The following is a 16,461-nucleotide window of genomic DNA, read 5'->3' as shown; positions in this document are numbered from 1 at the left end:
ACTAATTCTATCATATTCATTAGATGCTACTCCTCTGATATCAAACATTTGTTTCAAGATACTATAGAAATCCCTGTCGTGCAGCTATGCCACCAGTACAATGTTCTTCAATCAGATATCCACTTTCATCGATCTCTTATTAACTCATTAACCAAATCTTTGTCTACACTAACTCAGAAATCTGCATTACCTCTCCTAACATCCCTACTATCAAAATCATCCATCAAAGCGGCCAAATTATACTCCTTCCTTAATGACACTCGGATGACCAACATGCTCAACTCCACTAGTATTAGACAATGGGAACAAGACTGGAATGTTCACCCTTCTCCAGATATGTGGACCAATATTTGGAACCTAGATCATTCATCATCGGCTGCAGCTAACCTGACTCGAACACATTTTTGTATCCTACACTGCACATTTCTTTCCCCAGCAGGAATTACAAAAGTTGCCAATAATTCTCTAAATAATTGCTGGTCATGTCATGCACCTAAAGCTGATTTCTTTCATTTAATAAATGATTGTAAATTTGTGCATCCTTTTTGGTCTAAAATTTGGCTAGGTCTTCAAAAGATTTTTCTCTTTCAAGAACCACTGTCATTTTGCAGCCTCATGATTGCCCCTATTGTAAACCCGTATCTCCAATCTATTGAATCACCATGTTTATTTAATCTATTTATAAGCATTGCATTCCACAACATTACCTCCAATTGGAAAAGTTCCCCCAAATTGTAATTTACTATGTGGTGGAATTATATCTGGTCTATTCACCGTATAGAAAAGTGACATGCTTTCTCTTCCAATTGTTTACATAAATTCGATAGAAAGTGAAATATTTTCACCCAATACCTTAATGGAACTGATTAATGATACTCTAACATGCATTGAAGATATTGATTTTATTGCGATGACTGTCCCTCCCCCAACCTTCCCTCTTGTTCTGCGTCTTGTCTGTCTACCCTGTCTGCACACATTCTTTTCACAATATGAATTCTTTATTAATATGTTAGAGATATTTAAATTTGTTTGCTCAATGTTAAAATGTTTTTTTATTCACAAATGCTTTCACCATGGCATATTATCATTAACAAACTTGCTTAGTAAGTATTATTAATAAAAAAATTAAAAAAAAAATCCTATTCATCCCTAATCCCAAGAGGGGTTTCCCTGCTTCAACGAAATGAAGTCCTGTGTCCCAAAACCCTAAACTGACCCTTACACGCTAAATTCAAAACAATGTGTACAAGGAGATTTCAGTAAGCTATGCACTTGTAGCTTTCTTTCAGAGTTCAAATCCTAAAGTTCCTATGTGTCAGAAACAAAGGAATAAAGTTCCACCAGGAAAGGGTTCCTCCCTTTCCCTAGATTTCTTCTGGTAGATTCAATGTCACTATCACAATTCAAGAAGACTCTTCCCTTGAATCGCCTTTAAATACACAGTTCCTGTAAATATTCAGTTTATCCCACTCTGTATCTCAACCTCAAAGGGGGTATGGTTTTCCCTTTTCCTTTGACTGTTCCTCTTTTTACCCCTGGTGTACTCTCCTGCTAGGGTATTGTGACTTTATCACTGATCCATAAAAGGGGCATGGGTTATCCCTTTTATTTATCAGTTCTCGCTGTTCAACAGTTTCCGGTTTACTTTTCTTCTCACTCCTGGTTTACTCTCCTGCCCAGGATATCACAACTCTGTTTCTTGGGTGTGAGTCCTCAAGGACTCTCACAGTGCCTGGTTTACTATCCTGCTAGGCCTTTTCCATGCTCTACTCACTCTTTCTTTCATCCAAGAAATAATATTTTTCCAGTATTGGGTCGCTGACCCTTTCTTCACACTGTTCGTATTTGTATCAACTTCTCTCTCCAAGAATTGGGTCAATGACCCTTTCTTAAAGCTGTTTGTATTTGTATCAGTAACTTTAAATGGGCTTTCACGTGCTGTTAATGATACGCAACACTTGATCACAAGCGCTCCGATAACCCACTCGCGCTCTCAGGGCTTACCGGGCGGCTCTGGCGTAACGCATGCCTTCCGTCATATCCTCTGGTTCGCTGACCTGGGATGTGTCCCGTTAGCTGTTTGGCTCCTCCTTTGTCTTACTTTGCTTCTGGTGGGTCCAGCTGCCTATAGCAATAAAGCGGCAAGTTTCTCTTCCTACGGTCTCTCTGCACGCCTTTCTCATCAGCCTCTGTGCTGCCTTCCACAGTGTGCTCACCTCCGCCATTCCAACCAGCATCTGCACAAGCAGCATTCTGCTGCAGTCTCGGACTCTCACTCGTATTCTGTTCTGCTGTGTATGTTTTAAACTTCCTGGCATTAGTTAACACTTTCCAAAGACTAGAATGTGGTGTTTGCTTACTCCTATTGTGAAGGCTATGAAAACAGTCCATATTGTTGTATTATTGTATCATGTTTGGGCTAGATTTGAAGTCTGCCGTAAATGGAAAGGCAAAAGGGAAAGGGCCTTCTGTCCCACATTGAGCCAGACTCCGGGACCAGATTCAATCTACCGTCACTTGTACTGCAACTAATTACGCCTAATGGACTTTTGGATGCTGACTTTCTGTGCACTATAATTTTCATGATTCCTTCTCATTCACGGCTACCTCGCAAAGACAAAGATGTGCCGCCCCACTGCCGCTAATGTGAATTAACCTTTGCTGCTGAACATAGCCATCCTTCCGGGCAGCGCACAATCGCCACACCAGGCGGAGCGTATTCAACCAGACCAGCATTGGGTCATTCCAATCTCACGTATGTCTTTGGTCCTGGGGAAGGCAGCCATTCCACCATTCCGCCAAAACGTAGATTACCCCTGCGTCACCATCCAGTCACACATGAGTGGTGCGCTGCTCAGGAGCAACACTGGCGCTATACGTAGACCCAGAGTAGATTCAACAGACCTTGAGACCATTGAGCAGCATCTTGACATATTTTGTTCACCATAATTGCTTCCTTATTGAATTTCAATTTGTTTTACCAATAGGACAATCTCTCAACTTTATATGAATGAGTTATACAGATGAAATGAGAGATTGGCTGTCTACAGATTAGGTCCTGGTCATAACGTAATGTATGGCAGAAGCACAGAAACTGCTCTCCTGAACATCCGTGAAGATCTGCTTTCCAACCTTGACTCTAGCATTCCCTCTGTCCTCATCCTACTCGATCTCTCCTCTGCCTTCGACACGGTCAACCATACCATCCTGCTCAACCGTCTCTGTGATAACCTGGGCATCACCGAGTAGGCTCTGGCCTGGCTGACCTCTTTCCTCTCTGACCGACCCTCCCAGTTCCAACTTGGGTCCTTCCTATCATCTATCATCCTCTCCACCCAGGGGTCCTTGCCGTGGCTTTTCAACCAATACCTAGCAGCTCTCGCCCGCTGTATTGCCATTTTCTGCTCAAACTTCCCAGAGCTACGCGGATGACACTCAACTCATTTTCAGGCTGCCCTCGGCCACCTCCTCCACCTCTCTCATCACGGATTGCCTAACTGCCATTCAAGATTGGTGTGCTGCCAACGTTCTTTGTCTGAATGCCAGCAAGACTGAGATCCTCCTCATCGGCACACAATCACCTTCCTTTCCCCTCACTCTCTGGCTGGCCTCCCTTTGCCCTCCTCCTATCCCCACCTGCGAGGCCAAGAAACTTGGTGTCACCTTTTGATTCCACACTCTCCTTCTCTGCCCACATCGCTGATGTATCAAAAAAGTCAAACTTCCTACTGCACCACCTCAGAGGTACTCTTCCTTTCCTCTCATTCCCCCAGAAGCTCACTGTCTCCCAAGCTCTGGTTCTCTCTAAGTTGGACTATTGCAACAGCCTCTTTCTTAATCTACCTACCTCTACTCTCTGCCCTTTGCAACTTATCCAGAACAGTACTGCGAGACTTGTCCTTGGCCTCAAGCCCTGGGATCGTATCTCTCCAGCTCTGAAATCTCTACATTGGCTCGCAGTGGATGCAAGGATTAAATTCAAAACCCTCTGCATTGGCCAAAAGGCTTTCTGGGGCCTGGGTCCAACATACCTTCAGCTATCCCTCCGCAAATACCTCCCATCTCGAGCACTCTGCTCCTCTACCTCTAACTCCCTCAGGGTCAGTCGTTTCTCAAAAAAACGAGCTGGGGGTAGATCTGTCTTCGGCTGGGGCCTCCCTCTGGAACAGCCTCCCTGCCACTCTAAAACTTGACGAGAACCATCTCCGGTTCCGGAAGCACCTCAAGACCTTCCTCTTTGCTTCTGCCTTTTCCCCCCCTCTCCCCTGCTGATTCTACTCTCCCTCAGCACCATGCACCTGCCACCCTCTTTCCTCCGGACCCAGGTACCTGCTCCTCTTGCCACCCGCACGCACTGCCTCCGGCCCACCCCTTGCACTGGGGTCTGTATCTGTACCCATACAGCCCCCACCCCTTTTTTTGTTCTTCCTGCACTTCTCAGGCCTACCCAGCCTGCTGCCTTAAACCCAGCACTGCCACTTGCTGGCTGCACTCCCTCCGTTTGTTGCCTTTTTATGTATTCATTTTATGCACTCTGGTTTTGTTCCCCCTTCCATGCACTTCTCCCTCTACCATGCACTTGCGCGTTCTCAATGTCACTGGGCCTAGTAAGCTTGTTGTTTTTGTTTCTCCTCTGTTCCCCTTCCCTTTTTGCACTCTGAAACACTTGTGTATGAGCGCGATAGAAATAAAATATCAATATCCGTATCAATATGATTTATGCAGTTTTCTTGCAATTTGCCTTTTTATTTGCCAAAAATGTTTTATTTTGAATGCTAGGCAAATTTGTTTTGATCTTTCAAATCTCTTTTCTTTCTGTCCTTCCAATTCTTGACTTTAGGGTTCTTGATATTTTGTTTATTTAGAAATTATTACAAATTTCTTGGTTGTAAAGAATAAAATATGTGATATGTATACAAATGCTAAGTATCCAGCACAGCGTGTTCTAGCGCCCTATATGAGGACATACCACTACGTGTTATTAATGAACACAGGGTGCTGGCCTCTCCCTCCTGAAGAGAGCCATCACAAGGACACCACACTAGGTGTTCGCTACACACACCCTTCAAAGGGTGATCCTTGCGCAGCAGCTATTTAATGAGACAGTTTACAGTGACTTCTCCCACTGTTAAAGTACACAGTTCTCCCTGTTGGGACACTCTCTCGTTTGATTTCTAAATGGGGAAGGGTACCACAAACAATTGTTTTGTTGGATGTTTCTTTTGTAGCCAATCTGTTTTCTCTTTCAGGTATTCATCACAAATGGCTGGATGAGCGATGTTGTGATCGTTGTTGCTGTGACGAATCGTGAAGCTCGGTCCCCAGCTCATGGAATCAGCCTCTTTCTTGTGGACAATGGGATGAAGGGCTATGTAAAGGGCCGGAAGCTAGAAAAGATCGGACTGAAAGCCCAGGTGAGTTGAATTGTCATGCAGGCGATAAGACAATGCGCAAAGTAACGTTTAAGCTATTCAGGAGGCGGAAATGGTGTATCCAAATTCTTTCAGGCTATCCCCACCTTCTCCAGATTATCCCAACTCCTACCCACGAATCCCTTGCACAACCCAGCAATCCCAGAACATTCAAGACCATTATATGACACTTTAAACCTATTCCTTAACACTCGGCCTAAACCAAAACACATTGTCTCCTTTTACCGGTGTGTCAGGCGAATGTATCAACAAGTCTTCAATTTATAATGTAAAATAAAAAACATTAAAAAAAACGTTTTATTCTGGGTTTGTGAATACATACCTGGTTTCTAGCGCTTAGATGTTAATGTCCACATTTTCTCACTATGATGGTACACTTTAATCTTTATCTGAGACCTCAACAGTTTACACTGGGACAACATGATGGTCTGTTTCATTCCTTCCACAGCTTCATTCACACTGTATACAGTTGTCACAGCGGTATGACTGCAGCAATTTAAAGGGAGATCATAGAATGACCTGTACTGAATCAGTGATATTTTTGCCCAATGCGGATCACATTGCATATATTCCTTGACAGTGTGGTTTAATTACTCCGCTCTCCTGTTGGACTGCCGCTGGAAAGAAGTACACCTGTTATTTAATGTTCCAAGAACTTCAATGGAAGGTGAATTAGTGTACTCCATTGTAACTACGTAGAAATGCTCAGTACCCATCCCAAGCAAATACATCCCTGAAAATCTTGATTATAGCTTCAGTGATGGGATGTTCCCTAAAAGGTACTTCCTCCCAACACAATGGCAAATCTTTGTTTTGGTGAAAAATCTAGAAAGGGTCCAAGAAATCAAATCAACTACTAGTTGATCAGAAGCTACCTCTGCTGAAGCTTCTAACATGAGGTAGGTTCATGAGTAAATAACCTCTTTTTCGACAGATAATGCTACTTGCCTGCGTATCTTGTCCGTAACTTTGACCGCCATCTCGCACCAACAGTATTCTAATCATAGTTTGTGCTTACTCAGACTTAAGTGTGCGATGTTGGCCAAATTCACAAATGTTGCTTTCTATGCCATTGTTAGAATTTGCTAAGTAACTCTTACCACCAGAGCATCCTCACAGGACAACTAATCTGCCGCCTTGGTGTAACTTTGTGGTTTTCCTACACAATTTCCCTCAGTAAAAGACAATCCACAGCCGCCCAAATTGGGGATTTAATTTCATCTTAAATGTCTTTAACCTCCTGAGATTGAGTTGATTTAGTCATTTATAATCCCTCAACCTCTGATGCTGATTATTTTTTCACAGTTATGATTTCGTTGCCCAACTTGTCGCACACTATACCAGTATTCTAAGTTTTGTTTCAGTTTGCCAGACCATGAATTTATTGTAAACTGTACTGGAAGCCATGAATGATTTGGTCTTGGCTCAAATTATGACTGCCATGTGTTGCTTGACATACATTGGAATGGATTTTTTCAGGTTCAGAGAAAATAGCAGTGGGTCCTCCAAAGTGATCGGACCAGAGAAACTAGCTTTTCAATAACTTTTTGGAGTCTTGTGGATCTGCTTAGGATCACATGCTTTGCATTGGCCGTATCTAGTTGTATGTGAGGGATATTGCATGATTTGTTTTAGAAAAAGGGATGTTGGCAGGGCGTATCTGTGATACTATCCCTAGTGTGACATCTGTAGTACCCATGGTCCTTCTTGCATCAAAGTCCCTCAGATTGTTTTTTTCCACCATAGTGGATGGTCATAAGTTGCAGATCGTGTGGCTTCTAGACATTATTTCTTATTGTTATTGCCAAAATTAATATTGCATTCGACAAACAGTTTTTTCCTTCTCGACGGCTCTTTCGACGGAATAAGATCTTTGCAGAGAGACTCCACTGTTGTGGCTTTGGCCTACCTCAGATCTTGACCTTTATAGTCTGGATAGAGGGGGGTGGTCACATTCCCATAAAGTGTGCAATCACTGCCTTCCCTAGGATCACCCTGAAAAAGGCTGTGCCACCTGCCAGCTTTTTCGACCCAAAACTCTAAAAGACCGGCCTACAAAATGTTGGGCAGCCCAGAGGTGCCAGAATGTGCCGAAGAGTCAGAGGAGGTGGCGTCTAACACACAAAGTGACACAGAAGACAAATCGTGAGCAGCAGCTTCCCAGGTGCCAGCTCCCCCCTCCGAAACCCATGCCAGTGGCATAACTATGGAGACCACACCCGGTGACAATGGCACACACGGCCATAAAAAGCATACGCAAACAACCGAAAGCCCTTTGACAAAACATTTGTCAAATCCATGGTCACGCAGATAGAAACGCTGCTCTAGCAGTTCTGCCTCGATGCAGTCCTCTGCGCCCTCACTTAGTGCGCACCTTTGCAGTCAGTAGAGGCAAACATTGAGCAAATAATCGTACGGAAATAGAAAACACAGGCCGCATGTTTCTTATCTAGCATATGTCCTAAGCAGAGATTTACAGCTTCCATCAGAACACGAATGACAGTTGCACAAAGACATTCTACACAACGGTTTCTTAAACTGGGGTCAAACAGACATAGAACTATTTGCAACCCAGCACAACGCCCACACTACGCATCCAGGTACCCTCAAACAGGGCCCAAGCGGAATGCACTGTGGATTAACTGGTTAGGGATATTTGCTTACGCTTTTCCCCAACACCAGGTCTCAACAAAATCATCCACAAGATGCACTAGGAACAAGTCAACAATGTCCCTTTGCTTACCCCAATGTCCCCGATAGGCGGGTCACCAGCACTGTTAAGGGGAAGTCGCACCCCAGCGACAAGGGCACCCAAGCACCATGTGTACTTAAGCACACAACCCATAAGGCCTCTTCGACTGGGTTGTCGAAGAAGACCTCAATGCCCGCATGCCTGTCGAAAATGTCAGCGGTGCCTTCCGATCCTCGCGGTTCGTCGGTCTCCCTGCAACCACATACGTGGCATGCAAATGGGCATAAAACTACCTCTGGAACAGGTGGTTCGCTCAAAACTCCCACTACTGTCAATCTGCCGTCCAAAGGTGTTTGAACGCCCAAGGACTCTGTGGTGTTGCTGACGACAGCAGCATGCCTACAGGCGTGCCAAATCCCTCCAAGCCATCAATAGGGCTTCCGAAGCTTTGCAGGAAGCTTACGGTTACTGTTTCTGCAACCGAGGACTCCAGAGAGACTCCCTCTCCCACAGGGGGCTATTCTGAGCCACCCCCCCAGCCTCTTTCTGAGGCCTTACATAAGGGGTGACCCCCTTCTAGGCATCCCTTCCATCCTCCTGACCCTTCAGCTTCCTCAGAATGGACTAGGGAAAGGTTTGAAGAGTGTATGGCTAAGATGACTTTTCAGACCAGTAGGACAGGGCCTTGAAGAGACCTAGGGAAGTGGACTCTTGCCCCATCCCCTCTAAAACTCGGAAACTTCTCCCCCACAGTGCCCAGTTTGCCTCTTTGGAGGAACCACAGGAACACCACGATAATATCTTTGGGTACGACCCCGAAGACCCGGCCCAGGATGTTTCCTATGTTGGTTTTAACCTTTTATTTCATTTTTAAATGTTTTTATTAGCATTTATAACATAGCAGCAAGTGGCATGTTACATCAATAGTATTCTTCGCATACAGTGCTGCATACAGACAGAAACATACAACGTTTTAACAACAAGTCTTCACATATTGTTCCTCCAGCTAGTGTTTTCTGCGAGTGTGTCTGCAAGGCATCCATAGTGTGTTAAATGTTACTCGTGTTGGGGGGCAGATTGGGTTAATTGACCAACACCCCAATATTCATGTTATTACTGTAGGCTACCCAGAACCTAAATGATAGCCTCTTATCTTCACGGGTGTTTATCATCTGGTGAGTGGAACATTTCCCAAATCAGTGCTTCCAGGCTTCGTATGCTGGGCTTGCCTCACCCCCAGCTTTGGAGACCCCTTCACTCCACACTCTAGTCTCGGCACTGGTCCAGTGCTCCAATTCATTGTACCACTTTTCATACCCTGGCCCACCCGCTGATGTCCACGCCATTGCAATGGACCTTTTTGCCAATATACATGCCATGTCCATAATCTTATGTGTCTATACTTGCCAATCCTCGGGTAGGACCCCAGAAGGCATTCCTTTGATGTCCACTCGTATCTCGCCACTGCAGCTTTCCTGCAGGCCAGTTCTATCTTATTCCAAAAGCATTTTGACTTTGGGCACTTCCCAGAACATGTGGAGCAGCTCTGCTTCCTCCGAACCGCACCAAGGGCTCAATGAGGTAGCCTCAGTGTTGTACTTAGCAATTCTGACCGGGGTCATAGATGTCCTATATAAGACATTTAGTTGAATCAAGCGTTTCTAGAGACCTCCCGGGGCTATGCCAGGGCCCTGGCCCATTCCCTTTCCGTTATATCAGTTCCCTATTTTTGTTTTAGTGCTATACATTTGGGGTTAGGCCTATCCATCAGTTGGCAATAAATCCAGGACACTGGTTTCCACCCATCGCCAAGATTGTGTAGCACTGTCAATAGCAGGTCTATTTCTGATTCAGCTGGCCAATCCTTCCAGATCTCCTTTGCAATTTTTTTTGATATATGGTACCATAGAAATTGGCCTTTGGGCAGCCCTTCTATCTCCACCATGGACTCAAATTCCTGGAAAGCCCCCTCTTCGTAGACATCACCTCATATGTAGACACCAAACCCCTCTCATAGTCTCATGTTTACTAGGTATTCTTTGACTACACAGAACTCGGCTGCCATTGGGATTTCGGGGGAATATGGGCGGTCACCTTTTAGCAATTTTAGTGCCCTGTTCCAGACCTTCCTGCCTAGCATCACAATCATTGGGGTTGTGTTCAAGCACTTCAACAAGATCCAGAGGATTTCCTCAAGGTGCGCGGGGGCCACCAGGTGTTTTAACAGTCTCGTTTCTGACGTAGCCTCATTGGCGAGCCATTTGGCCATGTGACTGAGTTGTGCCGCCAGGTAATAAATTTCTAGATCCGGCAATTCGACCCCACCTTCCCTGTATGGCAGTATCAGAGTGGCTAAAGACAGTTTTTGTCTGGCCGCGCCCCGCAAAAGTTATCTCAGCAGTTTCTCGATCATGCAGAAGGAGGAGGCCGGGATGTAGTGGTGGGCATTGTGGAAAAAGTACAGACATCTCGGCAAGACATCATTTTAGTTATAGCAACTCTACCCATCACCGATAATGGGAGTCTTGACCAGAACCCCATGGACTTTCTGAGCCCCTTTATCACTAGTTTGGTGTTGCCCTCGTGCATCAGGTCCGGGGTGTGTCAAATGTTCACCCCCAGATATCTGAATGATTTTGACTGCCAGCTAATCCCAACCTCTGGTAGCTCAGCCTCTAGTTTCCCGGCCAATCCCGCTAATGGGAATATGCAGGATTTCTTCCTACTGAAAGATATCCTTGAGAATCCCACAAATTTCTCCAGCACGTCCAGCACCACCGGAACATTCAAGTGTGGGTCCCGTATTTAAAGCAGCACATCATCTGCGTAGAGGTACTCCACATGGTGCACTCCACCCACTGTGATTCCAGCGTCGAAAAATTGCTTCCTAATGTATATTGCTATTGGCTCCAGGCCCAATATATAGAGCATGGGTGACAGCGGGCAGCCTTGTCTGGTCCCTCTCTGGATATCCCAGGGGGCTGATACTATCCTTCCAGTTTTAACACTGGCCACTGGCGCTGTGTAGAGTAGCTCTACCCATCTGATAAAATGCTCACCCAGCCCAAACTCTCTCAGCACTGCAATCAACCACTCCCAATATATGTAGTCAAATGCCTTTATGGCATCCAGCGAGACTATTGCATAGTGCTCCTGCCGTTTAGACGTTTACTCCCCAGTATGTTGTAGACGCCGCAGGTTTACTGCTGTATTGCGGCTTGGGATGAATCCATTTTGGTCCTCATGTACTAAAGATCCTATCTCCCTGGAGAGGCGGTTTGACAATATAGTTGTCAGAATTTTAACATTGTAATTTAGCATTGCCTGTGCCTATACGAATCACATTAATCTGTGGGTTTACCGGGTTTAGGGATCGGGACCACCAACATCTCTCTCATGGTGTTCGGGAGCACTTTGGTCTCAAGTGCTTCTTGAAATATTTCATGTAGGATCGGGGATAACTCTGACGAGTACGTTTTGTAACATTCAGGGGCAAACCATCGCTTCCAGGTGTTTTACTGGTAGCCAATGATTTAATTACTTCACTTACATCCTCAGCAGTCAATTCGCTGTTGAGCATTTCTCTGTGTGCCTTGTCTAGCTTGGGCAGCCCTATCTCCTCCAGTGTGTCTAATATATCTTGATGTGGTACTTGTTCGTCGTGGCTGTACAGATGTGAGTAGAATTTGTGGAAGGTGTTTATAGACAGCTGCATCATGTGCAACTCGCCCTCCTCATCTTTAAGTGTCGTAGTTAGGTGTCTTGGGTTTTCCTTTTTGCACAGCCACGCCAAAAGCCTGCTCAGAGTGTGCTCTGGTAGTTTTCGCTATGTTGTCACATTTCGATAATCTATTCCAGGCCTCCTTGTTGTTTTCCCTGGTCGCCACTAGTTCCTCCTCCCCTTTCCGTGACCTCTGTTCATTGGCTTGCAGCTGTCTGATCCTCTCCTCATTTACCTCTAGATCCCTTTTCAGTGTCTGCCTGATACCCCCTCGCACCGGCAATAGTTTCCCCTCACCATTATTTTCAGAGTTTCCCAGACAGTGCGCCATTTATCAACGCTCCCCACATTAGTATCTGTATACTTGGTCAATTTAGTGCAGAGTACTTCTTGAAATGCGCCAGTCAGCATTCGCCATAGTGGTATGGGGGGCCTGGGACCCTTCATTGACCAGACAAGCTGCAAGAGCGAATGGTCCGATATCGACCTACCCAGGTAGGTTGCGGATTCAATTTGGGGGTGTAGCCCGTGAGGGGATGAATAATAGGAAAATTCCCTGTTCTCGGGGTGCAGTTCGCACCACAGTTCTGATGTGTCTCTATAACCCGTTTGAGTGGCGACTGTGTTCCCCGTCCCAATTTGTAGCAGGATAGACCTATCTAGGTCACAATCATGCACAGTTAAAATCCCCTCCACCCCCCAGAGGAAAAGTGGGTTTTAACCTTTATGACCAAACCCCAGTCTATCACTTCCCAGACTGGAATCAGGCAGAGGACCATAGTTTGTGGCACACACCACCCACCCAGACGTCATCTGTCTGGATCCCCCTACTACTCCTCCGCAGAGAGACTCCTCGCCAGTGGGCGACCAAATGCTATTAAACTCCCTCTTCAAATGTACGAAGCCGCCCCTGACTTGGACTTCGTGGAGGACATCCTCAAAGAAAACACTCTGGTTAGCCAAGCCATTCCCTTATTAAATTCTATTAAGGCACCTGGCTTCTTCCTTCTTTCCTTACTGTCCCCTTCCCTTACGCGGGCAGTTAATCCCTGTGTGGAAACATTGTTTCGCCCTGCCCCCTCCGCTTCCCTCTACATTAGGGGTCATGCCACACCGGACTCCCTGGTCGTAACAACCACTCGCAGACAGGCAGTCGTACCACTGCCCTCAGCAGAATACCCTCCAGACAAGGATTGCAAAACATGTTACACCCTTTGTAAGTGCCTCACCGCCTCTGCACCCTACTCCACGAGAATTGCTAATAACCCCACGCTCCTTGCGAGTTACAGTGATGTTCAGTGGGGCCTAGTACAGGATGGCCTTCAGGAAGTTCCAGAGCCTACCCAATCACACCTGCTGGCGGTCATGGCTGAAGGCAGACAAGTAATCTAGAATATCCTGAAAAACACTCTGGACGCACCCTTGCCCATGGAACCCTACTCAAGCGGCATGCCTGATTGAAAAACTCTGGGTTCACCCTGGAAACTGCAAAACATGAGCATGAAACTTTAAAGTCACTTAGCCAGATTATAGCTAAACCCTTTCACCAGCGCAGTGGCCCTAACACCTGCCTGTCCTTTCGTGGCGCATCCTTCACCCGCTCAACCCAAGATCATTATGGTTCGGGGGTGCCCGCTGGTCCTCCGGTCAGGGCTCCTCTGCCAACTTCTAGTACCAGCAAAGAGGCTCTCGTAGGGGCAAAGGCAGAGGTAGAAACTCTGCTCCCAGAGGTTCCCCAGGCCCCACTCCAAGTGACTTGCCGGTATGGGGTCCCTCCAATGCTTCCCCGGTCGGGGGTTGCCTGTCTTCATTTATCCACTCCTGAGAGGCGATCATTTCAGATCAGTGGGTACTAAAGACTGTTGCCCATGGGTATTGTATCGAGCTTCTCCGACCACCTCACTACCACCCACAAGAAGCAGATGTCTGTCGCCAGAACACTTGTGCATCCTGCTGGAAGAAGTTCAGATCCACCTGGAAAAGGGTGCCATCAAAGTCATCCCTCTTCTCCAGGTAAACAAGGGTATTTATTCAGTGTACTTCCTTGTACCCAAAAAAACGATCTCACCATGCGCCATGTAAAACGTCAAAAGTTCAGGAGGTAAACCCACTGCTGCAGCAGGGGGATTGCATGGCCACATTGAACATGAAAGATGTATACTTTCATATTTCAATGTTGCCAGCGGACAGAAAGTACCTCAGGTTCATGATCGAAGACACCCACTGTCATTTCAAGGTTCTCCCCTTTGGTATTGCCTCAGCCCGAAGGGTGTTCACGAAGGTACTGGCGGTAGTGGCCACTCACCTACGCAGGCAGTTCATCTCAGTCTATCCCTACCACGATGACTGGCTTATAACAGGGATTCATACGGAACATGCCAGACAAATACCCAGAAGACGGTAGATCTCCTCTTCAACCTAGGATTCTCTATCAATGAAAGGAAATCCAGCCTGACCCCCAGCCAGGTCAAACACTTTCTGGGGGCTTTAATTCGGACAGGAGACAGGCTTGTCTTCCCCTCCGAGAGGGTCCAAAACATGCTGTTCCAGATCTCTCACTATGTAGCCAGTTACCTGGTGACCGTATGCAAAGCCAAGCGACTGCTAGGTATGATGGCTTCCTGCGTCTTCCTAGTTCCTCACGCTTGTCTGTGCAAGTGCCCCATGCAAGAGTGTCTCTCGAGCCAGTGATGTCAGACCAACGGCCAGTGGGACGGTCTAGTGGTTATCACGGCAGCCCTCGTTTAGTCTCTGCAGTGGTGGTCAAGGAAGAACCTTTTGCGGGGAAAAACCTTCACCACCCCCGCAGTAGAGGCCACTCTCACTACAGACACATCTCTGTTGGGGTTAGGGGCTCACCTCCTTCAACAGACGGCACATGGCGTGTGGTCTCCAGCAGTAGCGTCCAATCACATCAACCTGTAGGAACTGCTAGCAATGTTTGTATTTGTATTTTGTTTATATAGCGCTCAAGGACCTGAAGATTTTCCAGACACACCTCCAAGGTAAGACAGTTCTAGTCCTCATGGACAGTACCACAGCCATGTACTACTTGAACAAACAAGGGGTCACTCACTCTCTAGGGCTATCCAGACTGTCCCTAAACATCTGGAAGTGGGTGTTAGGCAAAGTTTGAATGCAGTACCCTTTGGGAACACTACAAACAACTAGAACTACAGATATAGACACCCAACCTTTGGTATAGGCTTTTACTACACAGTTTTGGTAGCGTGTTGAGCAGCCAGGCTTATCTCAAGAGGGGAAATCTGAGCAGTAGTGGAGTTACACTAAGATTCACAATTACAGGTATTTAAATAAACTCTTACTCAGTTTCTTGCATAAACAATTAACAATTTATCAGTCAGTTATAAAGCCTTCTTTAGAAGGGAGCAATATACTTGTAACACACAAATGCACTTCAGTACTAAATACTCTAAGTTTCAGGATCAGACCAGGCCCCTTTTAGGATGGCCCACACACAACCTACACCCACATGTGACTTCAATGACAAGGGTGCTGGGGACATTAATACTTTACTGTTGGCATACAGAATACTCTTTAAAGGTGAGTAAAAGGCAAAGGTTATTAGAACACAAGAATTTACAAATATTCATAAGCAGGGCAAATACTTTCGGATAGTAAGAGACGAGTCATTCAGTTCAATAAGCTAAGCCAAAGTCAATAGCCCAAAGTCTTTTTATAGGATGCAACACTTCAGGGAGGTACATGGAAAAGTCTTTGCACAAGTTCTTAGGAGTCTTTGAGAAAAAGAAGAATCAAATGTAGGGCCACAAGTTGATTAGGCTTATGAGTTGCAGAAGTTACAAGCACTTCCATAGTGAGACGTTAATTCTCTTAGGCTAGTTTTACAGTACCTTAGTAAAGAAGAAAAAGATGCAGCTGAAGACTTCTGTTCATGTACAGCTCTGCAGATCTCACTGTTCCTGGGCCTCAGTCGTGAGGACAAAAGGGAGTACGTCTGGGGACTCCTGCACTGTGCTGACACCGTCAAAGCTAGCAACCGGCAAACTTTACTTTCAGTGGCTGTTTCGCGTTTCAGCTCCTTGCGGTAAAGCATATAGCAATAAGCACGGTCCCTGGCTGTCAAGGTGGACTTTCCTCACATCTGAGGTCCCGCACTCACCTGAGGGGGGTCAGGCTTGGTCAGTGCTGCTTCGTGGGAGTCCGGAGGATCTTCCAAAAACTTTAGGCCAGCTTACAAGCAACGCACACAATCTGGTGTCAATCTCCCTGGCTCTATGGTTTCCTGCAGCAACTCTGAGGAAATTCAACCAGCTCCGAGATGGGTGTCCAGGTGGCTTACTTAGGAGTTGATTGGTCCTACCAACTTAAAGGGAGAAGTCGTCCTTTGCAGGGCTTCTCTGTCAATACGAACTTGGCGATTCGGACCTGCAACAGGGCTTCACCCGGCAAACCAACGGTCCAGGAGTTGCAGCAGCCGTTCCCTTCAAGCTATTATTCAGTTCCTTCATCCAGTGGTTGACTTTGCCTTCCAAGCCAAAGGACTTGCCTTTTATTCAGTTCTCTCCCATTCATTTCAGCCTAGCTGTCAATCACCCAGCAGGGTGGCTGTCCTTGCTAGACAGTCAGCGAGC

The 16,461-nt window shown here is 46.2% G+C and overlaps 1 protein-coding gene across 1 annotated transcript in view; it reads left to right on the top strand.

Annotated features, from left to right (window-relative positions):
* Window positions 1-16,461, top strand: part of ACADL (acyl-CoA dehydrogenase long chain) — an 888,967-nt gene that overhangs the window by 406,506 nt on the left and 466,000 nt on the right. The window contains exon 6 of the mRNA XM_069615906.1: window positions 5,250-5,414. Within this exon, the coding sequence (XP_069472007.1) occupies window positions 5,250-5,414 (165 nt within the window). The remainder of the gene's footprint in view (window positions 1-5,249; window positions 5,415-16,461) is intronic.

This window comes from Ambystoma mexicanum, chromosome 9 (genome assembly GCF_040938575.1).
Source record: "Ambystoma mexicanum isolate Mex_15411 chromosome 9, UKY_AmexF1_1, whole genome shotgun sequence".
Lineage (NCBI taxonomy): Eukaryota > Metazoa > Chordata > Amphibia > Caudata > Ambystomatidae > Ambystoma > Ambystoma mexicanum.
This window is presented reverse-complemented; position numbering and strand designations above follow the sequence as displayed.